We start from the raw sequence: 25,035 nt of genomic DNA on the forward strand, positions 1-25,035 counted from the left end.
TGGAGCTAAATACAATATTACATTGCTCCTGATACTTTACATATATGTTTGTTAATACATCCTAAGGTGATATCTGTTCCTTTTTGTTGCTGGAAACATACTGTTGGCGTATCTTGTATGTACTATAGCTGTGCTGTATTATGGCCTTTGTGGTGATGCACTGTATGTACATAGTAACGTTAGACATTTCTGATTCAGGCCCTAGCATGTTAAAGGGCTTGTTTTCCACTTTTATTAAATACCAGAATGTTACAATGTCCTGAAAACATAAGGGCCTTTAGAGGATGCACAATGTACAAACTCAAGAGTGTGCTGTTCTGCATGCTAGGAATTTGCATGTTATGAGATCAGAAAAAGAAACAACTTTCCACTCTATATGAACCATCCTCTTCCTCAACTGTGAAAGTGAAATGGTTAAAAGAAAAGAAGGTTGATCACTGCTTGTACTTGAATGTTGAGCCTGCTCATTTGAGTTGATCATACTTGTGTTAGAGGGTTTTGTGTTAGAAAGACACAAATTGTTTTGTAAATAAATACAGTGGTCATTCGAATTAGCAGTTAATGGTAAGTATTTGACTGTAATGAAAGTTTTTGGGATTTTAGAGTATCGCTTGTTGATTCTGTATTTTAAAAATTGACAGTGTAACAGAACTCTGTACTTCCCACAGAAATAAAATTACACTCTCTGTTGTATATAAATGGGTGTGAGAGTGTACAGGGAACCAATTTATTAATTTAGGATGGTTTATCAGCAAAGTTGCTTCTTCTGTATTGTGTTTCAGCAAATTCCAGCTCTGTTACAGACACTCTAGATGCATGAGTCATATCATGACTGGGCTTCGCGAACGAAGATTTGGGGAGGCTCTATCCACATTTGTTACAGGCACGCTGGTGGCTTATGAGGCCAATACATGACAGACATATCCGATTGCAGAAAGCACAACAGAAGGACTCCTTAGATGATGTATTCTGCAAGACACGGTTCTTTCTGCATTGCCTTTTCACCTCGAAGATGCATGAGTGGAATAGGATCCAAAAATACATTCTCTTTGTTTATTTCCTCTTGTTTATTTTTAATGGAAACAACAGAATTAATGAAACTTTAGTTTGTGAATGATTGTCAGTGAGAGAAACTGACCACCGTGGCGTATCTGTTTCCCATTAAGATGAAGGCTGAAGTCCTTAGGGACTAGTACCAGAAGAGTGGAAGATGCATGTAGCAGTGAAATGACTGGTGAGACTGCTGCTGCTCCTTGGACCTGGCCAGCTTGCTAAACTGTCTTTCTTCTTTTTTTCTCTTGTGCATCTTTTTATATATTAAAATGCATTATCCTTTTAGGAAGCTGCTCGAGGAAAACTTTCAGGAATTCACATGATAGGTGTGCATTGCAGACTATGCAAGCTGCCTGAAGCCAGGTATCACAAGAAGTGACATGGAGGGTGAAATCAATAGCCCAGCTGAAGTGCATGTACACCAAAGCACAAAGAATGGGTAACAAACAGGAGGAGCTGAAAGCCACTGTGCAGCAGGAAAGCTATGAGGAAGTCGCTGTCATGGAAACATGGTGGGATGACTTGCATGATTGGAGTAGTGCAATGGATGGTTATAAGTTCTTCAGAAGGGATATGTGAGGAAGGAGTAGTGGTGGTGTGGCCCTCTACATTAAGGGAGTGTTTTGATTGTATAAAGATCAAGGATAATGAAGAAAAGGTTGAGTGCCTCTGGGTAAGAATTGGAGGAAAGGCTAACAAGGCCGACATTCTGGTGGGAGTCTGTTACAGACCACCCAGCCAGCATGAAGAGACAGATGAAGTATTCTATAAGCAGCAGGGTGACGTTCCACGATCACTAGCCCTTGTTTTTGTGGTAGACTTTAACTTGCTGGTTGTCTGTGTTTTACTCTTTTGTTCTGTTGCTCTTTGAAGAGCTCAGTCCTTTGGAGAGTTAGCTTTGTGGTACCAAAATTTGACCTCTGCTTCTATTGCTTAGTAGTGTTTTCAGCATATACAACATCTAACCATATTAAGTCTCTTTTCGGTTCTTTGACTTTATGGATCTTAAAACCACAGGACGATCTAGACCACCTGTTTTTAAGGTTTATATTGTGCTTTTTGTATTTGGGGTGCATGTTTCTAGTTCCTCTAAAACAGTATTATTTGAGAAGGGGCAAGATGTCTGAGTGACATAGACTTTTAAAAATTCTGTATTTTGAAGTAATTTTTAGCCAGAACCTTTCTTGGAAATTTCTGTTTTCACCTTTGTTTGCCATGGCAACAAATTATGTATGGTTTAAAGGAGACCACTCCTCTTGTAAAATATGCTGGTTCTCCAGCCTTGTATAGTTGCTTCCACTGTCTTTGTGTTTGGTTTCCTTGGGCCTAAAGAACATTACATATTTATTGATTGCAGCTTACAAAATTTATGTAAAATCTATTGTAAAGAGTAGGAGGATAGTGCTGCTGGCAAGATGGGACTCTTAGTCTTTGATACTGGCTAATTTTGTTTGGTTGTGGGGTGTTTAGATTTTTTTATTTTAACTGTATATATACTACTACTAAGTGAAAATTTTCTTATCTGCCTGCCACATGCATAGGATCGAGCACCATATAATTCTGCAACAAATATGACACAATAGGAGCAGATTTGTGGAGCATAGTTGTTAGCACTGAGGTCCCGATATCTGCAACAATATGTATTTGGGCTAGCCATAATCTGGTCCCATGGACTGAAGAGTGACTGCTGGTTTAAATGCATTGGTTTCATGCCTGGAGCACACTTTTTAAAGCCTAGATTCATCCGAAAGAACAAGTTTTGTTACTGTTGTGTGGAGTGTGAGTTACAGAGGACTGTAAAGAAAAGCAGTCTCCTTATCCAAACTAAAACATGAACATGGACACACCATACATCTATCACAATTTAACCTACAGAGCCATTGATCTTTTGATGTAAATTGTAATTGTTCCTACTTTTGACTGCTGAAAGTCTGCAGTTTGAATGGCTGTGTCAGCCAAGATGGTGACCACCATTTACTAACAAGGTTTTTAATATAAAATTCAAAGTAATGGTAACTCATTAGTAGCTCTATCTTAAAATGGCTCTAGCTTAAAGGGACAAAATAAGACACTTCAATTTCTTGTTTTTAATAGTTAAGACTTTTTAGCCTCTGACCATGTTTGACTAATTTGCTTAGGAGTAATAGTTTTGATAATGTGGTGTGTTTTGTTGGCTTAAACCAAAACTTTTTGGTCTAACATAAACTGGTGTGCAATAAGGTGGCACTAAATTTCTTTACTGAACTCATTATGGAATTGTCTGTAGCAACATAACAATTAATTGCAGAATTATAAATTACTTCAGCTAAAAGAGTAAAGAACAAAACTATTATACTAGAAGTGTCCTTGAATCTGTTTTTACACTAATCTTTGGAAATGTTTTCTGATGATTGCAGGTAACACTTCATATTTCAAAATGGACCATTTTGAAGACATATCGGATGGTGAAGTGGATCATGCTTTCTTTGACAGTGATTTTGAAGAAGAGAAAAAGAAAGCTGAAGAAAGTGGTGAATGTATAGAGAAAGAAAGTACAAAGGCAGCTCTTGCAGGCACTGATTTAGTTTCTAATTCAAAGGATGCAAAGTGTGGTAAGGAGGAAAGTGAAGAAAAACAGATAGATTTGCAAGAACATCAATCCCCAGAAAATAGCACAGATCGTCTTGGAGATGCTTCATCTCCGTCAGTTTCTCCAGCTGCAGAGAATGCAGGTGCATCTGGAGCGACACCTGCAGCAAATAAAGGAACACAGGAGAACGTTCCTGCTGGAATCCCCAAAATAGTTAAAGAAGGTGAAGAAGATTATTATACAGATGAAGAAGATAGTAGCGATGATGGCAAAAAACAGAGGGTCAGACCAAAGTCAACTAAGCAACCAAACAACATAAAAAAGGCTAGCAAAAAATATACTAATATTAGCTCCTCCTCTTCTTCTTCCTCCTCCTCATCCTCCTCCTCATCATCCTCAAGCTCAGATACAGATTGTTCTGATACAGATTCTGATAGCTGTTTATCAGATTCATCTCATTCTTCCCCAAAGAAGAATGTTTGTAGAAATGCTCTTTTGTCTCCAAAACAAAAATTCAAGTCAGCAATGAAATTAGCAGAAGGAAAACCAAAGCTTGGTGAGGACTTGGAGGAGTCTGAAGATACAGTGACTGACGTAACACCTTTGTCAACTCCAGACATCAGTCCTATCCAGTCTTTTGAACTTGTAGCATCAAATGATAAGAAACTAAAAGTAAAGAGACAGGAAAATGTGAACCAAGAATTATATGGTAATTTTGAGAATTTAAGTACAACACAAAATTTGCGAAACATAGGGGGCTGGGAAATCCAATCTTTTATCTCTGTTTTTTTCACTAGATTCCGAGTTTGATCGCAGATATAGTCGAAAAGTCTTGCATGATGCCATGGATCTGAATCAGCTTTTGAAAGGTGACTTTTAAATTTTCTTTTTACACAATACGACATTGTTGAGAACAGTTGAGTTCTAGTAGAAGAGAATGAGGTTTTAATGTGCCACATGTTTTTAAAATGGGTTGGTGTTTGAGTGGTGTTGATATAATTCTTTGAATTCTTCTCTATGTAATAGTACTAATTCTACAGTAGTAAAAAGAGGCATGTGTATGAGCATGTGTTGGTTTACGTATACCTAGAAGTAAGATATACAAATGGAGTGAATTTCTAAAAAAAATTTAATATATTAACAAATTGAATAATAAAACTGCAGATGCATTTCAAGGTGTACTGGAGCATGCCACAATTTACTGTCTAAATTAAAACATCAACCTTTCTGTTGAAATGCTGGATTATCAACCTCCAAAATTGAAAGGGAGTCCAAAATTTTTGTGCACCATAGATAGTATTCATATATTTAAACTTCTAGTACCTTTCTGATAATGAAACAGAAGTATTTGAAATTCTTTTTCTGAGCTAAGTGTGTGCTTCCTAAAATACCATAGGTTGAGTAAAGGTATTTTAAAAGAAAAATAGCAGATAATCTGTACTGAAACCAGAGAGGTTGCTCCTGGCCAACAGACTTAATAAATCTTAGTCATGAAGTCTAAGAGAGAATTTGGAAGCTCTTTCCCTGCATTCCTTGCAAACCTTCTTTATATGAGGCGAGAACGCATTGGATCACCTCACGTGCATATTTTAAGATCTACGCAGTCCTTTTGCATTTCTTCTTATGACCCAGAGTTTTCAGTAGTAAAATCTGTAGAATAAAAGAGGCTTGGCTCAAGAAATCTGCTGATCTTAGGTGAGGAAAGCCTCTTACAGTTTGAGTCTAGTACATTTCAAGCCAGCTTTGCTGTATTGAAGTAAGCCTGGGTGGCTAAAACTGCATTTGTTCTTTTCTTCACTTTGGACCTTGCCAAACTGAGCTTCTAGTGAATAAGGATTCAAAATGTATTGTATCCCTGATTTAACTTTCCTATGAGTAAAAATGAGGATTTTACTTGTATGGAAATTCTTCTGATGCCAAGAAAAGCAACACTAGCCATCAATAAAGGAAGAGCTTGTTCTCATTTCTGACAGTCCTCGTGCTTCAGCCACTCTTTCCTACTAGAAAATACTCCAACCAGTTGTCAGAACATGATGTCGAAGAGTTGTTGCTAAGCAATTGAAATTATGATGTCCCACATCTTTATTTGTTCCCTGTTAGCAAGAAGCTTTTTAATAACTGGTGATTATAGAAGGACTCATCTCATCCCTAAAACAAATGGGTATTATAGCTCAGAGTAGGTGTTCTCAGACATGAATGTCTGTTGAGGGGAGGAAGTTTTTCCTCAAAACTGAAAACCAATTCCAAATAACAATAATAAAGATAGAGTAATGAGAAGTAGAATTCATATGATATGGCAGCTGATTAATATGCATATTACTCCCAAGCGCCTCTCTAAATCAGCAAGCACAACAAAGCTTAATTAGTTTGGGCATTTTGGAGTTTAAATGGAGCAGGATTATTAATCGTGCAGAGTAACTGGTCTGGGAAATATGAGCTAATCTTGTTCTGAGTTATTGCTTCCAGATTTTTTTGTACTTATTAGGAAATAAAAAAAGTGCAAATCGTTCTCCCCCCACCCCACAATCTGCATTGTCAGAACTGCATAGACATTGCTTGAAGTGAGAACACTGGAAGCCCAGACCTGAGTGCATGAAAGAATATTTAAATGATGATGATTTGGTATTAAAGTATAACATTTTTCCAGTAATCTGTACTGATGAAGCATTTTGTTTAAAATTTTTGTCAAATATTCTTGTAATATAGCAGGACATAAGCATTTGCAGCAGTTATGCAAGTTTAATTTCCCAAGGTCCCCAGAAACTCGCAAAATTTCCCTGTGATCTGTTACTGTGTTGTTTCTAGGGGCCATTCAGTAATTTATTTTGTACAATTATTCACATTACCAGTGTGTACTTTTGGGAAGACTAGAATCTCTTGTATTAAAAAAAAAAAAGAATTGCAAGAACAAAGAAAGGAAAGAAATCTGTTCAAAGAACAAGCTTTGGACTAGAACAAGAGTCTGGTTTTTAGGCAGCAAGGTAGTTTACGTACCTTAAAGCAAAATTAATTTGAAGCATTTAGAAAATGTTGTAGTTATGTCCTCTTAATACATATTCTTGTTCATATTGAAAAATATTCATTTTTAAGGAGTTTTAAAAAATTATATGTAGATAAAAAAAAGAGTTATCATGCCTTTACAACTCTTAAAGCTATGTCTGTCTTTGATAGAAGCCAAATTTTCAGTTATGCTATTCTGAGAAGGTAAAATCTCACAAATAACACAACTGTAGCTGTGCTTTCTCTCTGTCTTTAGACAAGTCTCTCAATTTCTGTAGTTCAGAATAGAGTTGTCTGCTAAAATTGCTGTGTATCTCTATTTGAATTTGTTTGGTATCAATACAGTGGGATTGCCTGAGGTATATACAGTGCTAAAGAATTAGCACTTCACATTTTCTTCTCTGTAAAATGGGGTTGATACCTGCTTATTTTACTGAAGTGTCTGTGAGAATTAGTCTGTAAATCCATGGTATTAGCTATTATTAACTTGAGGAGGTGGTATGATGGGGTAAGTAGGGCAATTGGCCACAGGCTGAAGACCAGTTCTATCCTTGAAGCTCGCACTGACGTCTGTGATAATAAATCTTTTTGCCTCTTCTGTGCCTTAGATTTTTAAAATAGTCAGAGCTCCCCATGTGAAAAGCACTGTGATATAAATATCATTATTATGAAAGTAAAAGCTCTGTGTTTCTGAATAAAATCTATTGTAGAAAGTTAAATAGCAACTTCAACTGAACATGTAGCAATTCACTTTTTTTTTTTTTTTTGCTATGATTTGTCACTCAGGAAATAGAAAAAGTTTTTGATAATTGAAACTTTGTCCTCCTAGGACCATGTTTTCTGTGTGCTCGTTCATGCTGAACTAGTATATTTGTAGAATAACTGTTAAGTAGTATCTAAAGTAGACACTGAAATTTATATGTACCCAAACTGTAGAATTGAACTAAAGGTATATAGCTTTTCTATGGAGTTTCATTTAGTTTGCATTTTCAGAGTTTGAACTAACTCTGTGTGTGCATGTGTATGCATATGCTTTGTTTTCACAGATCTAGAAACTCATGTTGAGTTTCTAGAAGAGCAATTTTCAGCTTATTCTTATATTTAGAATTTGAAGACGGATTGAAAATCTGTAAGGTTATGCACAGAGTTAGACTTTTCCAACACCCATGAGAAAATGTGTATATTATGGGGGAAAAAACAGTTCAGCACCTGCAAAATATCTGTTGTCTTTCTCATGACATCGAGATAACTAGGAGCCCTATTTAAACGTATTTTCACCTGAGAGGACATCCTCCTTGTAAGAAGCAATATGCACACAGGTAAACCCAGATGACCAAACCACGGCTAAGGTATTAAGGACAAGTTTATTCTGAAGTCCAAAACCCTAAATACACTGCTAAAAATCATGCAGCAGGCAAAAAAAAGCAGCCCTGGGAAGCCCATTCAGGTGCCTTTATGACAACAGCTTTTGCATGCGCGTGACTTCAAAGTAATAATCTCCTCTGTGCTTTATGGTTTCTTTCTCTCCCCAGAGGCCTTCGACAAGTGTGAGAATGGTCACTGCTTCTTGCAAAAGGGGAGTTAACTTCTCAAAACAGCAAAAAATAGGTAGTACCGTTCATGGGAAAGAATTTTCTCCCACACTGGGTTTTTCAAAACTAGGTCTAGTTTTCTTAGCAGCAAAAACCTCCTTCAGCAAAACTCTTTTTTCTTCCTCGAATAAATCTTACATGTTTACCCTTCTTTCCCTACACTCCTTTTCTTAAAAAAACACTGAATCATGAATTCTTCAAAATCCCTTTTAAAGAGCTCTGTGGCATGAAATAATGGATGTTCTAAGGAGTATTTGTTTAGAGATACCACAGGGAACTAGTTTAAAATTGAAACTACTCGACATTGGTGAAGAACTGTGATTGATTTCATCCTTTAGTATTTTTCAGATATGTTAACAACTGTGGTAGTGGAGCAGTATAAAACAACGTCAGGCAAATGTAAACACTGAAGCAATTTGTACTGGAATTGCAACAGATGCACTGAAACATGCATGATTTTGATTTTAGCCTTAATCCCATTAGGACAGCTCTATCATCCCATACTAATGCATTTGACTTGCTAATTATAATTTGTATTTTTTATAAGGTTTGGCCTTTCTCATTCTTTAAGGTCATTTCAATGCTTAGAAATTGAAAGCAATAAACAGCTTGTTTATTGCTTAAAAAAAAAGTCAGGTATCTCTCCATGGAAACCAGCTTTCATAGAAATCCTGTGAACACCAGGGAATTTTCTTTTCCTGCTTACCAGTAAATGAGAAGTAGACTGCACACTGTGAAGTAGTTATGCAAATGCTGCTGCTTATTTATCACCTCCCCCAAATTGTATTTATGGTCTGACTGAAAATGAAAGTAAGTAGGGGTTTAGTTAAATTACTTATTACCCACTGATAGAGTATGGATACAATAGGTAAAGAATATTGAATTTTTTCAAGACTCACAAACTCTTTAGAACCTTAAATCGTAACCTTAAAGTGTTGTGTTATCTGATGTTGTCAGTGGCCACTGCAAAAATAGTCAGGTAAACCATTCAAACCCTTACACATTGTGATTAAAGAATAGTGTGGGTTTTTGTTATTGGTGGTGAATTGTCCCTGGTTTTATGGGCGTGTGCTGACCTTTCTTAGGCACCTACTGTCTTTGCCATGGAAGTGGTGTTCTTGCCAGGTGTTGAATGGTGAAGTGCATTCAGTGCATATTTGACATAAATTTCTAGTGTAGATTACCTAATTTTCTGTCATAGTTAGCGTGTGGAGAATAGGAGTATGATGCTGTATCATCAAAGTGGTGCTTTGCAGGGGCAGGTTGGACAGATTTTCAGCCAGGTAACTTTGGAAGTAGTGGCAGCTATTACTGCTGATTGAGGTTCGGGGATCAGAAGCCTCTTTCTGAACTATGGAAAAAGTGTCACTTCTGCTTCAGAAAGACCTGCAGAAGTTTTTGCTCACTGCCTTCTAGATTGCTTCTATGATATATTTGAGTATCATTTGAGGCGTAATGATTGCAGGGATATCCCGTACCTTTTGCTTGTTTTGTTAGGAACGAGCAGTTATGCTGTAGTATTAATGATACTCTCTCAGTAAAATGACACAGCATGCATTTTTTTTCTACTAGTAGTCATTTTCTTCTACTGTTGGTCTTTTTTTTTCTACTGAAGTTTAGACTTTCCTGTCACACAGTTCCTAAGAAAATCAATGTTGCATTTGTGTGGTTTAGGAAAGATCATCTATAGATAGGCTTTAGTAAGTTATGGTTTGCTTTGGAGTAGCGTTTAGAGCTTAAATTCTTCCTTAACATAAATCTTAACTAAGTAAAACACAACTTTCATTTATTAATTTACCAACTTGAAGACCAGCAAACCAACTAGTTTTACTGTGTTACCTGATCCAATGCCTTGGTGTATTGCAGCACTTGTTCTGCAGAGAGCTAGTTGTGAAATTTCAAATGTTTTTCTTGGGTCATAGGGAAGGTTGATAATAACATCATTTGAGGTACTGAAGAAATTACTGAGGAACTAAAAAGTTTTAGATTGATCTTTTTACTCCATCCCCCTGAAAAAACTTGCTGCTGCGTGTGTTGTGTTGTGTCTGAACTTCTGGTGCAAAATTAATGAGTCTCCTATAATTCAACAGCGTTATCAATGGATTACTTGCTTTTGTCAGTCCTCTGATCAGGCCTCACCGAATAACTTCACAGCAAAGCCTTTGCAGTTATCTTAATTCTTTCACTGTATTATATATTGCTTTTGAGTTGTGATAAATTCAGTTATGACTGTTAGCAAGCTCTTAACCTTAAGAGTTGTCAGAAAGCTGTTGGCCATAATAAAGTCAGTGTCTACACTAAAAATAAATAATAAATATTTATGAGTCTAAGAATGAGCAACATACTGAAGAAAGTGAGCTGGAGTCTCTTTCTGCCTGACACAAGTGGGAAAGGCAGTCTTTGTGGTGAGGTGATAAAAGGTGTGGATGAGGCACTGAAGAAGTGTAATATATTGAAAAGACTTATGAGAGGCTAAGGAAAAGAAGAAGAATGAAAAAAGAAGAGTGTGTGTATTTGGGGGGATGTGACTGAGGGAGGTCAATGTGACTAGCAGGTGAAAGTAAATTAGTAAAATTTTGTCATGCTTTATTCACATATATATAAAAAGAAGTACCCAGTAGAGCAGTGCATGGATACGTACGTAGATATGTAGGCACACTAATTACCTGAGAGCTTCTTTCTAGTAAAATACTGTGGTGTTTAATGCTACAGAAGTTGGAGACCACTACCCCCTGGGGATCTGAGGGACAAAGTAATGCAGTGCTTGTTGAGCCCTGTATGTAGCAATTACTGCAGGGTACCTTAAATCATCATTTCTAAAAGCATTTACTGACCAGCAGTAATGGGGAGAAGGGGAAAGGTGTTCATTCCACGTTCCTGCTCTGGTTTTTTTTTCATCACACCTGACAGGGGTTTACCAGAAACTGAGAAAGTCAGAAAATAAGTAATTACCTTGAAACATTTTTGATCTCTTAACTGGTTATAGTTCACAGCTGCATCATAGGCATATAGAGTCTCTGCCAAAGTGTAGCCAGCTTGTATCTTACAGAGAATTAAAAGTCGCATACCACTGAAGACATGAAAACTGTATTTCTAATTGAAAATGTCTTCATCCAGAATACCATTGCTTTAAATTGAATTTGACTAGTTCACACCTTTCACAGAAATAAGAGAGTTGCTGTAAATTTTCACTGACGGTTATTCAGAAGCTTAAGTGTCTCTTGTAAGTGACTTCATCACCAATAGCGTCAGTGCCACAAAGCTACGTCAAGGCTTGAGTTCAGCAGCTGTTCTGTTTCACAACCTGATTTCCACTCTTGCATATGATGTGCGGTCTTTAACCCATGAGATGCTATGGATTTAAGGCAAAAGGTAAAATTACCTTTCCTAGCTCCATAATAATACAATTGCCCATTATGTCATATTTTATCTTCTTCAGATGGTTGTTTAAATTACTTTCTTCCACTCGTGTTCTGCAGTGCTGGTTTTGCATGTTCCCATAAAAAAATATTTAATTATTTTCTACTGAGAGGTATGCTGCAGCTTTATGAATTTGTGTGGTTCTAGCTATTTTCTTTGCATTTCTCTTTGTACCTTGTAGGCTTATCCAGATGAGCCTTATTCCAGGTCTGTTTCCTGCAATGGCGTCAATGGGTATACTTGTTTTCCCTTGGGAATAACTTACTAAACTGTAAAGATGTTTTTTCAAGACATTTATACTTTATTAACCTGTTGGTTGGCACACTCGGTCTGTGCTAGTTTGCATTGTGTCTTGGTTTTGAGGTGATTTGCATCTTCTCTTGACAAATGAAAGCAGTATTTGCTAATGTGGGGAACCTCACAGTTAGAGCTGCCTAGGGGCAGTTCTTGCCTATATTCACTAGCATACTGATGGAGCAAGCTTACTAATTTCCAGAGGAATGTTGAAATTCATGAAGTGTTTGGATTTTGCTTTTTGGATACTGTTCCTAAATTTCTCAAAGACAGTAGCAATATTTACTTGCATCAGTTCTGAAATAAACTTAGTTGAGATACTGCAAGAAAGATTTAATTTTATTTTGAAGTAAGAAAACACTCATGATTCTTTGAAGTTTTTTAAGCTGTTATAGGCTGACTCAGACATCCCTTGCCAACAGGTTGCTAATGTGGAAGTGTTTGCTGAGGAAATATTACTGCATACCTGGTTGGTTTTTTTTCTTTCTGCTTTGGGTGCTTGTTTTGCTTGTGTGGAGCTTTTAGGGGTATAAGTGAGGGGTGTCTTCTGAAGGCACTGTGATATTGGAGGAATGTGGGGAATGGCTTGAATAAGGCTTCCTTGTCTGTGTCTCAGCTCCAAAAATCTGTTTAACCTAATGTGGTACTGCCATTCTTGTACTGCAGATAATGCAGTGGTTTGATAGGGTAATACATGACAGCATAGCTCTTAAAGCAGTTGCCGGAAGATGTACTGCAGAGCTTTAGAAAGCAAAGGCTTAGAAGTAGGTCAACAGCAAAGCTTCAGTGAAACTATAGTAAATATAGCTGACTCTGGCTAAGAGTGAAGTTTTCCAGTTATCTTATCTTGCAGTTGTGCAAGTCTGACTTGCTGTGTATTTTTAAGTGTGCATTCTTTGCCTTGAAACCTTATAGCATGGTTTAATTGTTATTTGTTTGCTGTTTTAAATTGCCAGGCCCGAATAATTTTTCTTCTATGTGCTCACTCATTTCCACCCATTGCATTTAATTTTTATAGTTCCCTTTCCATTTCCTGCGCCAGTGTGATGTAGGATTGCTTCAGGAGCAAAGGATCAACAAAATCACTTCAGGGGTTGCTCTTTGTGCCACTGAGTTCTGCTTCCCCAATGTCAGTTTTGTGTCTGAAACATCATTTCTGTTCTACCTCTCATCTGAGATAGATACTTTAGATTAACTTTGGAACCAAGTTTAAATCTTTTTCTATGTGCAAGCATCTAAATATTAATTTATGGTTTTACTCTTGGTTCTGTAATTTATTTCAATACTGAAGCTGTGTTTTCTAATCTACATATTTTTTTTCACTGTTTGCTATTTTAAAGCTTTCTTACAGCTGGAGAAAAAAGAACAAAAACTAACCATCGATCAGCCACCTAAAGGAATAAGGAAAAATTATTCTTTCACAAATGAAGAAGTAAGACAGATCGATCGGGAAAACCAAAGGTTGCTGAAAGAACTGTCCAGACAGTCTACAAAGCCAAGAAGAAGTACCACGTTGAAGAAAACATCTGTACCGTCTCCTAGATTGTACCACAGTGCCCTCAACAGGCAAAAAGAGCAGCAAAGAATTGAAAGAGAAAACCTGGTAAGTTTTGAGTATGGATGTGGATCAGTAAATTGGTAAGGACTATCTCTTGCCAGATGAGCTATTGCTAAATATTTAGAAAATTGATGAAAAGTACTTGGACCTTTACTGCAGTAAGTCTTCAATGAATTTCCATTACTATTCTATTTGCATAATTGTTCATATGGGTAAGTGGGATTTTTCGGGGGTGAAGGTAGGGGCTGTGATGCTTTTTTCAGATGAAAATAGATTTTAGTTTGTATGAGTTTGCTCTACTTTGATATAATGTAATTTAAGAGGAATAACTGTTATTGTTAAAACACTCAAAACATTGGATACCAGTCTGACTCTGTTCATCCTGCTTCATGCATCAGGATTACTAGTCTCTCAAGAACAGGCTTGCTGAAGATAAAACAATCAATATGATAGCATCAAACCCATTATATTTTAAATGCAGAGGATACAAAGTCAGTGTCACTTTTGGGTTTTGACTCGTAGGTATCTGTCTCTGAATATTTGTAGCGCTCTGCTTGTCACAGGGTTTGTGATGGCAATCACAATAGCTTACTTTAGTGGAAAACAAAAATTCAGACTCATTTGTAAGGATATTGGCAGAGTACTCAAATAACAAAAGTAACACTGGTTTGAATAAGATACTTTGAGTGATTGAATTGTAATAGATACATGTAATGACATTTTCATATCTCCTACTTATTAGTGTGCTTGAAAAAGAGATAAAATATAATTAAAATAATTGTAAAATGTATACTGGAAATAATTTATTACTTTTTTCCCTTCTGTGTAAGTGTAGGTTGCATTTCCTTTTATATACATACAGACTGAGATACAATTCAACATGGAGAAAGTCTGATTGTCCTATTCAGGGGAATCTGTTATGTTTTAATTCTTCCAGTTTTCAGACATCTGGATTGTTAAGACTTTGAAGTAGGAAACTTTCTCCCTAGCTCCACTGCACTGCAGTTGACATTATGCTTCACATTATTATATTTCACAGCCTAAAAGAATTTAGCACAAGAATTTGTTACAGTTGTGTGATACTTCTCAGTGGCTGGGCTAGAAATGTGTATTTTGATTGGTGTGTTTAGGCTGGTAGGAGGGCTTTCTTCATGTGTTGGGGGTAGTGGAGGTGTTTATTTAAAATGTTGAAAACAGGACTTGCTGTAACACAAGAACCTTGATAATAGGAGTGTATTCTTAGGCTGTGGGGAGGAAGTGCTGTGTCACAGTCACTTAAGATATAACAGTAATATGCTGTGCTGCATAACAACAAATTATTCCAGTAAATGAATGTATAGGATGTCTTACAATACACTTTTGTTTATACAAAGACACAAACCTTTTCTCTTACGATATAGTGCAGTATTTGTTCAAGACTGTCCTGCCTTTTCACCCTTTGGATCAAAAAATGCAGCAAACCTAAACACATATAGTCATTTCACACATTGCTGTTTTAGTACATGGTAGATATTTATGGCGGTTGCGTGTAGTCCAAGAAATAATATTCTTCATTTACTTGTCCATTTATACTTTAGTTGTTGTCATCATCAATGTGGGCAGACATGTTTGATACGAGAATAATTCCTAGAATTTATATTAGGACATCATGCTAGTTTAGACTATAAAATTTGGTTTATTCTTTTCCCCAAATTCAGGATGATATATTTTTGCTCCTCTATTTGGAACAGTGATTCATCAGTACAGCTCTTACGTTTTGTTTGACACTGCTATTGTTTCTCAGCAATGTTTTTTACTTTTTTATTCTTCTTGAAGTGTAGTGCACCGAGAGCATCACAGTTGTAACATATTAAGTTTTCTAGCACTACTTTTTGGGGTTACAGGTATGACATGCTCTTCTCTGAGACTGTAAATAAAAGAACATCTCTACCCTGCCCATTGATGACTTTTTTTTGCTCTGTATAGACAAAAGTATGTGCTTTATGAAGTTGTTTTCTTCTGGTCAGCAGCTTTCTTCACCTTTGTAGATTTGAAGATATGGAATTCCATGGAACTTCCTTATTAATCTTCTGTTACTTCTCAGGAGTTCTTTTATACAAGGCCTGAAGGTACTTCATACTGGATATGCTGCTTGATACACCTTAGTGAAATGTTTGTTGGAGAAGGATAAAGAGTTTTGTAAATAATTCAAGAACAGAAATCTACAACAGTAGTCTCTATAGGGAGTTAAAGAGTTTTGATGCAGAGATCTTTTTTTTTTCCCCTGTTGATGTACAGCTTTCATAATTTCTTGCCCTGAGGTTAACAACTTGTCTAGGGAAAACTTTCACTTTTTCCACTAGAACGTTCTTGGAGTAATGTCTATACTGACCGTTATCCGAAAGCTTGATTTCTGGTGCAGGCATTTGGCATCAGAGGTGATGCAGGGAGAGTAAGTAAAATTTTAGGAAATTAGAGGGGAATCTGAATGGTTTACTGCTCTCTAGGTTTGTGAAAGGGTGCCAGGAGGTACAGGGAATATATGATCCCATAGATTCTGTTAGAAAGAGCTTAGGTGGAATAAAAAGATGCATTACTCTGAAGAACAGTAGTTTTAAAGTACTGATTAGCAATTTATGGAAAAAGCACAGTTAGCAAAATAGATTGCTGCTAAAATTAATGCCAGAATTTTGTACTTGCTGCTTTTGACTGTCTGCTTTCATAAATGGAACCTGCTTTTGATGGCTTATCTGAGCTAGCAAGACCAGAGTGCCGTGCTTGCCAATAGAGGATGCTGCTGATTCAGAAAACATTCTACTGCTGTGTTTGAAGATATTCTCAACTCCATCTCTTCTTCATTGGAAAGGGACTTAAGTGTGACTGATGTGTTGCTTTTTTCCCATGTCTGCATGTAGTGTGTCTATCTGTATTGACATATTTATCATTATTTTTACCAGTATAAATAAGATACTCAACTTCATGGATTGGACACTATATGCCATTGAAATATTTAATGGTTTATTGTGTAATGCAAAAATGTATACTGGCATATATGGGTAAGTGTTTGGGGTCCTTGAAATACAGATTTGCAGCCATCACACCATTCTTCAGTCACTTCATTAGAACTTAGAAGTAATTAATATCTCTCTGTTGTTTTTTCTTGGGTTTTTTTTTCATCATTTTTATAAATTCCAACTGGGCTTTAGGTGTTAGATGACCTTGGTGAACTAAGCTGCTGTGTTCAGGCAGGTTCCTAGGGGACAAGTGACCTTTTCAGTTCACACTGGAATTTCACTGGAAGATCTCAGCAGCTCTGGCAGAGCAGTTCTCAAACCTTAGCTTAAGGGAGATAAGGGTGTTCTGTTTTGCATATATTTGGTCTTTCTATGCATCCCTGTGCTTTCTTCCTGCCCCATGCTTTTATGGCTCACTGTACATAACATTCCATGTTCTTCTTTCCCCCACCTCATATTCCCACAAAATGAACCCTAAGCCCCAATAGATCCAACTCTGCTCTCAGTTCCAGTATAGTCACTCTTCTGCACAAATTAAATCACTTATTGTGTTCCTCTACAAGGACAGTCTTTCTCTTTTCACCTACTTGGTTCCCCAAGTCCTCTCTGCTGCAGATTCATTAATGCTTCTCCCCACTACTTGCTGTAGTCAGTGGCCCCTATCAGCACGAAGATCCTTCAGGGAGGCTATTTCCCTTCTTTTGCAGTCTGAGATGGCTTAGTCCTGCTGGAAATCCTGAACCTCCTTTAGAAATACATTTATTGCATTGCTGTGTATTCGTCTCCATTTAATGGTGTAGACGTGCATGGTAATGGGTGGGGAATAAAGGGCAAAGGAGGGATAGTGCTTCTGGCCATCCCCCTACCTGGCTGCTGCCACATACACAAAATATACCTTTGGTCTTGTGCTGCACAGCACCTGTCCTACCATCTGTGTACAGGCATGGAAAGAAATAGGAGGAGGAGGGCACTGGTCCATCAGGGTTGCACCTGAGCATCGTGTACTTCCCTCCCTAAAAGTATTCCACACTGCTTTTTCTCTGCCTTCCCTTTGTCCTGTCTCCAGGAACCATCCCTGGAGTCAGAAAGCATCAGCAGGCCTTGGATGCTGCACACTTACATGGTTGTAGAAAGAATACCAAGGTTGTTGGCCTTACTGGTCTCACTCTGGAGAAGAAAGCTGTAGAGAATGCAGTTGAGGTCTTAGGAACTCAGAAGTACTGGAGTTGGTGGCTCCTCAAAAACACAAGCACACAGGGTTGTATATGATATTTTCACTTAGTAGGTTCAAAGGCATTGTATGCTGAGACTAAAGACAAAACATTGGTATTTCCTGAGATTACAAAGTGCAGTGCAAAAAAAAAAATTTCCATAGCCCTCTAATTGGGGGGAGCTGTCAGGATGTGGGATTGGCACACAGATGTGCCTGGCTCAAATATACTACAATACAGTACAAATATAGTGTAGTTCTGTGATGATAGTATTTAGACTGTAGGCTCTTTATGGTCAAATTTCTTATGGTCTTTAGATTCCTGACCCAGATTTAAGATTCCTGAATACTGCTATGGTAATTATAATAAAGACTGACTTAGTGGCATGTTCAGGAAAAGCTTTGAATATTTTGCAAACTGCTTGAATTTGTGTGGGGTTTTTTTCTGTACTCTTAGCCTAGTTTCCTTGTGGTGATGCCAGCCACACATAATAGCTGCTCATTTAAAAAGACTTTTCTGTAGATCGAAGAACTCTTTAAGAGTTTTTTGACTTTCAGAGTTTGTCAGGTTAGAGCTAGTTAGTGCAATTGGCAGTTAAAGAAAATTACAAGTACTTGTATTGATAATAACAGAAAGCTGTCCTTGAATGCAGTTATCTGTTTCCCCCTCCCCCACCTGGACTCTGCAAAGGGACGGTGTGGTCACTAACATCAGTGACATTAGAGCAGGCATAATATAAATAAATTTGAACAGCTGTCAAGGAACACTAGTCAGCTGGTTAGGATTCAGAGGAGGTGAAACTGAAACCTTCATGCTTTTAAAAAGCTAAGTAACCAAGAAACAGTAACATTTTTTATCTTCTCTGTGAACTCATTTTAAGAGTGCTACATTTTCAGTGATTTTTTTTTTTTCCTTTTTCAACACAGATGCAGGGAAGTCTGTACTGATTATTTTATATTTCACAGAATCACAGAATATGCTGAGTTGGAAGGGACCCACAAAGATCATAGAGTCCAACTCCTGCACAGGACATCCCCAAGAGTCACACCATGTGCCTGAGAGCATTGTCCAAATTTTTTCCTTTTTCTGACAGAGAGCATTAGAATTACCTTCAGTGTTCTCCTGATGTGTCCAAAATTGAATTACCAAATTTTAGTTTGGCCTACTGTATAGAAGCAGTTTTTAAATTTTGTTGGGTTTCTTTGTTCTCTGCTTTTTGGCGATCTGACATTTCCTTCTGTCATTGACAATATGTATTTTAGTGTCTTTATAGATACTTATTTATGTCCAGATGTCTAGATTTATAAAGGATTGTTCCATTCCTAGAAGGTAATCATGCAGGAACACCCACTGTGATTTTTTTTCTTTTTTTTGATATTCTACTTTTACTATAAACTCAGTATTAAAGTAAAAGAAGATGGAGAAAATGTAAGCCTGGGAAATGTTTTGCCAAGCTTGGGAGGTTGTCAGTGGTATGATACTATATATGTATTGAGCTTGAATCAAGAGCTATGAGGAGCTACAATGTGATTTAGAGCAATTAATAACATTCCTGCCATTAGTGTCTGTTATTCATTATTTTTATCCCTTAAAATTTGATTGGGAACATATATTTGGTTCTAAACACCTGGATTGTTTTCTGTGATCTGATTCTCTGATCATTGAGGTCAGTGATGAAATTGCTGTTTACTTTAGTGATGCATGATTAAGTCTCCAGAGATTTAGTACTTCAAAAGAACAAGGAAAGTGGCAGCTGTCTTCAGTCCATTTCTCAAAAGGAGAACATAATGAAAGAATTAGTACATTTATATGTGTAACTGATAAAGAACATCTGTTCAAGGTACTTGTACCTTGCACAAAGTAGTTCCTCACTTAAGAACCTCAAGATTGTAGGGTTGGTAATAAAAACATAACAATTGGATTAGTTCTGGGTTACAGATTTAGTAGGTCAGGGCTGCCATTTCAGTGTGTTGATGAGTTCATTTCTGTATGCAGCAGGCTGTTCTCCAAACAGCAAAATTCACGTCTGCAAATAGTGCATAAATTAACATGCCCTTGGTACAATCTGCAGCAGAGGGCAAGGAAACCTCAGGAGCTGTTCTCCCGTTCTCTGGAAGAGCTTTCATTCAGACCCTTCTGCACCACAGAATCTATATCTGCTCTTTCCATAGCTCAGGGCTGAATCAAGTCTAGTGATAACCTGTCCAGAAAGTAATATTTTAGTACTGAGAGGTCTCTTTTTCTTTTGTTTTAGTAATGGGAATTTGATACTTGTCGAAATACAGGCATAAAAGCAAAAGCAGACAATTGTATTTATTTATAAAGAATAAATATATGAAAATATTGTATGTTCAGAATCAAGCTTGAAGTTAGTGCACTGTTAAGGTATGCAAATTTTATGACACTGTTACAGTTGAGTGCAGACTTGAAACATGCTTGACTCATTGGAAAGTCACTTCTACAATTTACCTGATCCATTTGTGATGAAACTGAATGTATTGAGAGCTTCCATTTTTAATACTGAAGGTAAATGGGTGATCTCTGCAACTCTAAATGCATATAACTGTACTAGGACTTGCAGATGAAGTTGTTAGTAAAATATTGGATGTAACATTTAGAGACAAGTCTACCATTTCATGTTCTGTAACTGACTTTAGTGAAGAGCTATTTCTAGCTGAAGTCCTTCCTTTGACTTTTGCTTACTTAGGTATTTCCACTTGACTGTGAACTGGCTGGCACTTGTTGCAGGCACTTGTGACATGTTATGTCTGAGCCAAAATCACTTGTCCTTTCTCTCTTGTGCGCTCTGTGCAGGTTTCTAGTGCCCATGCATAAACTACCAGGAGTTTGTAGATTCCTGTTACAGTTAGACAATGACAACTGACATCCTGTGAATCCTGTAATATTTCCTAAGTCACTTATTGTAATTTTTTGTATTCTTATTTAAAAAAAAATCAGTACGTGATTGGGGCTGCAGTTTAATGGTGATACAGACAGCTTCTTGACTTCTACCATATAAGTATGCATCTAGACAATACATCCTATTAGCAGAGTTATTTTTAGTGCTTCGGAGACTTCTGTAAGCACAGTTTGCATTGTTTGTTGTTCATAGGATGCATGTCAACCCTGAACAGCAATGTTGTGTCATTGCCAAATGTTTGTAGGCCATGAAATGAACTGAAATTAGTTAGTAGAGGAAATCTGTAGATCTGTGTGAGGCAACCACTGAAGGTGAAATATATTAAAATTTTGAAGTTGTTAATTGGATATTGCATGTAGCTGGGTACTTCCCATTTTGTCCTCTTATCAGATTCTTTTTTTAGATTATCGAAATTTCTTAAACCAATAAATCCTGTTTCAAGTGAAGTAATTATAGAATAGGAAACTGTATCTTACAGATACTATGTAAGTAGCTATTCCAATTTATCACTTATTGCATGATTGCCAGGGCTAATTTCAACAAGAGGAAATTGTCTGTATCAATAATTTCAACTAGAGTCCCTTAAAATTACATTATGGATAAAACAAAGTGTGTCCTGTGGATGGATGTTTGTGCTTTCCTTTTGAAATTTGTTTCACAGATTTGGGGTCAGTAATCCTCTCTGGGGATCATATAGGGCAATATAAAATGGTCTAAGTAATTTTTGCAAAGCAAAGATTAAAAAAACAACCCCTAACTTCTCATCATCCTTCTGGAAATTTAGAAGGGAGGACTATCCAAAGGTCAGATTAGAAGAGTGCAGGCCACTTCCCCTCGCTACCTTTACTATCACCAAACAGATGTATTGTTTCAAGTTACCATAAAGTACAGAGAACTTTCAGGTACTAAAGATGTACTCAATGTAGAACTGATGATGTGCAAGGGATAGTTACAGTTTGTGTCATCTCATAACACTGAGAAAAGAATTGAACATGAGCAGAATAGCTTATGCTGGTCACCAGTGGAGGAGTTCGTGTTATGCACTGCTAAAACTTTGGGGGTTTTTTGCAGGTCAAATAAAAATCAGTTTGTATTTGTTTTGTAGCATCTTGTTCATTCTTTCTCCTTGATGATATTTTTCTTCAATATTAAGGCTTTCCTGAAAAGACTGGAAGCGGTGAAACCAACAGCTGGTATGAGACGTTCTGAACAACTGAGGGACTATCACCGCCAGATGAGTTATCTGAGTTCTTCACCTTCTGTAAGAAGGGCTAAATCTCCTTTCACCCAGCTTAGTCCTCCAAGTAAGTACTTCGAAGTTGCAGATTATTGCATTTCTATGCATGTGTTTTTCTTCTTATAGTTCAGAATTGTGAAGCACTTACTGTTAAGAATAGCAAATATGTTCCTTTCTCTGTTGTCTTTAGATTGATCATTTATCACACAGGAATCATTAAAGTGATTTTTTTTTTAATCATACCAAATATATCATGACTATATGCATTGTTTTGTTGCCCTCCTAGATTTCTAATAAATTATCTTGTCCCAGAAGAAAAAATCCCTGTTGTAGTGTGTTCCTAATTTTGCCGGTATTGAAAGGAGAATGGGGGGGGGTTGGAACCTAACCAAAACACCCACAAAAACCTCAATGAAGATTCAAATTCTCATTTAGAAAATGTAGATCTACTGATAGTAGCCTTGTTTTTCTCAGAAATTGTGTGTGTAAGATTTGGAAGTAGGTAATGTGTCCCTATAGACCCATGTATGTTGGGTTAAAAGAACCACAGGCCTGAATTCTTTGTCCTGGTCATTTACAAACAACTCATAACACTTTGGGTTTGTATTCAATTTACTGTGATTTGTTTGGGAGTTTTTTTCTGTAAACTATGGTAATGACCATTGCAGTAGTAACAAGCATGAAGTTTTCTGTTGTACTGAGCACAAGCATTCTCCCTTTGTGTGTTAACAGGAGGAACTTCAAGATTATCCACTGTACAAAGTACACTGAGCCAGAGAAACGAAAAGCCCATGTCTGATTTAGCCAGTGGGGTATTACAGAGACCTAAACCCACTAATGTCCGTGCTGCTTGGTTGTAAGTGTGTTCTTTGCCTCGCATTCTGATATGATCCTCAGACTTCTATTTTTAGTGCTTTTGTAAATTCTATGTGCAAAAATATTTCTGCATTGTTCAGTGATTACAATGCACTGCATTTAATATAATCGCTTATAAAATGTTTCTAAGTGAACACTTTCCCTTATTCAGTGTTTTCCATGAGAGGAAGAACTTAGGAAAGAGAGGGAGATATCTAAATGGACAAATTAAATAGAAATTTAACTATTATTTTATTCTCAGAAGTGGAATTTGTATCTGTCACATGGAAGGACAGAATTACTGCACTATAGGTGCAAGATGTAAATAAAATCTTTAAAATGTTAATAATACTTTAAATACTGCATTAAATTCATAAGTATATGCTTCATTCCTGGATTGTCCTTGCTTTTCATCCTGGCTTTATGTAAGCCTTCTGAAATTTGTGGGTCATGTTCTTGTGACTGAAAGAATCTGTCACAGCAGTGTGAAGGGGTGCAAAGCAGATTGTGTATTCCTGCATGGTGAGCTAGAATACTGAGGCTGCAGAAGATGATGTTTTACCACTCTTAAACATTTGACACCTGGAGTATGTTTCGTATGCAAGGCTATGTCTCTTCCAGAATTAAAAGGATTTGGGAAGTTGTATTGGATTTTGGAAGATGTATTGGGACATTTGTGTAGGAAAGAAGCATCTGATATTACTTGAACAAGGGTGAAGACTGAAGTGAACAGCAGTTTCAGATTCAGTGTAAACAAGAATAAGCTCTAGTTCTCAACCTAAAGAATAATATTAAGCAAGGGAAATACTTCATGGCCCTGCTTTTGCAGATGCTTGCTCTTCTCAGTGGGAAGATGCAAACTTGAACTGCAGGAAACATCTTCGATATTTGATTTTGAGAGTGACTACTAACCAAGATTTAGAAACAAAAGCAGTAGAAAGCAGTCTTGTTATGCTTCTTAAGCTGTTTTTAAATGTCACATTCATACCAAATATTTATCTTAATGTCAGATAAGCTCCAGTAGCAACATCATTTACAAGGGGAGTAAAATCTAATGGACTTGGTAATCACAAATAGTAGGTGGTGTGGTTTATTTCTATACATAAAGGCAAACTTTCAGTGAGCTTGTTTTGTAGGAATGTAGCCATATAATAGGAGCATAAATTGTGATGCCGTTGTCTGTGGATATTGCTGAAACCTTGCTTGCTTTCCCAGCTTCTTCCCAGGAGAGATACAAGAAATGTCTATATTGTGAATAAAGAATATTTGGTAATGCTGGGTCTTAGCCCTATGACAAGAAAAGTTTATTATTCTTTGCTAGTGCTTGCATGAGGGCTTAGGCTTTTGGGTATTCTGCATTGTAACACACTTTTTACTTGGTCCTCTGTGATAGTTTGGCAGAGCTGCTGCACTTGGTGACCTGCAGATCAAATTTAGCTGTTTGACAATATTTGAACTTCTAACTTTAAGCAACATTGAGGCAAACAGATTTGTACTGCGATTATTTTTCATGGATAGGAACTGTAAGGTTTTGTATAGTACTGCTGTATTTATTTTTATTATTGTGCTAATTAAAATTACTCATACTTTAAGGTTTTTGTCCTTGAATCTGAGTATCAGAGTCACAGCTTAAATACTTCTGAATATGATAGTTTTTTTGATTACTTTCAATCGCTTCATCTTATTTAACTTTGGTATGAAAAACTGTCAATTTTGTATGTCGTTTGTAAATCATAAGAAATAAAATATTTAACATGAACTGCTGTTGCAGTGGCTTCTTTAAGAATTTTATAAATGGTATTAAGATGCAAAGGATGTTGAATAGCTTGGCACATAGAAAACCAGAAAAAACACAGGTTTCCCAGTGTTCAAGTATTAGATGTAAGGGAATAATGGTTTTGTCACAGGCTTTAGCCTGCATAGTTTGCCTGTGACCAGGTATTGCAAAAGTCTGAAAGGAGTAGTATCAATTAACTGTGAGTTCAAGTAGAAATTAGAGACCATCTGCATAGTCTTCTAATTTCCAGGCTTTCAGAGCTTAGAGCTGCATTTTAGGTTACACTTCCAGCAAGTGTTACACTGAGTGCCACAGGCTCAGGGCAGAGCTGCTTTCAGGGGAATGGTTAATTCATCGACACTTTTGAACTCTGATCACAAGTATCTTTATGGAGACTGCTGCCTGCAATCTGCCACAGCATATGTACTGGCATTCAAGCAGAAATAAACAGCCATTTACCTTTAAATGTTTTCTGTCTATTTTCTTTCATGTAAGGCCTCTTACCCCAGTGGAAGTTTCCTGCATTGATACTCCTCACATTCCTTTTTAATAGCCT

General features: G+C 36.9%; 1 protein-coding gene across 3 annotated transcripts in view; it reads left to right on the forward strand.

Moving 5' to 3' along the window:
* Positions 1–24,461, forward strand: part of CFAP97 (cilia and flagella associated protein 97) — a 30,976-nt gene extending 6,515 nt beyond the window's left edge. For all 3 annotated transcript variants that reach the window (XM_032686544.1, XM_032686545.1, XM_032686546.1), the window contains exons 2-6: positions 3,450–4,331; positions 4,420–4,491; positions 13,269–13,531; positions 21,764–21,914; positions 22,580–24,461. In XM_032686544.1, coding sequence (XP_032542435.1) covers positions 3,470–4,331; positions 4,420–4,491; positions 13,269–13,531; positions 21,764–21,914; positions 22,580–22,707 — 1,476 coding nt within the window. In that variant the 5' untranslated portion in view covers positions 3,450–3,469 and the 3' untranslated portion in view covers positions 22,708–24,461. The remainder of the gene's footprint in view (positions 1–3,449; positions 4,332–4,419; positions 4,492–13,268; positions 13,532–21,763; positions 21,915–22,579) is intronic.
* Positions 24,462–25,035: the final 574 nt, after the last annotated feature.

The sequence above is a fragment of the Chiroxiphia lanceolata genome, chromosome 4, assembly GCF_009829145.1.
Source record: "Chiroxiphia lanceolata isolate bChiLan1 chromosome 4, bChiLan1.pri, whole genome shotgun sequence".
Taxonomy (NCBI): Eukaryota; Metazoa; Chordata; class Aves; order Passeriformes; family Pipridae; genus Chiroxiphia; species Chiroxiphia lanceolata.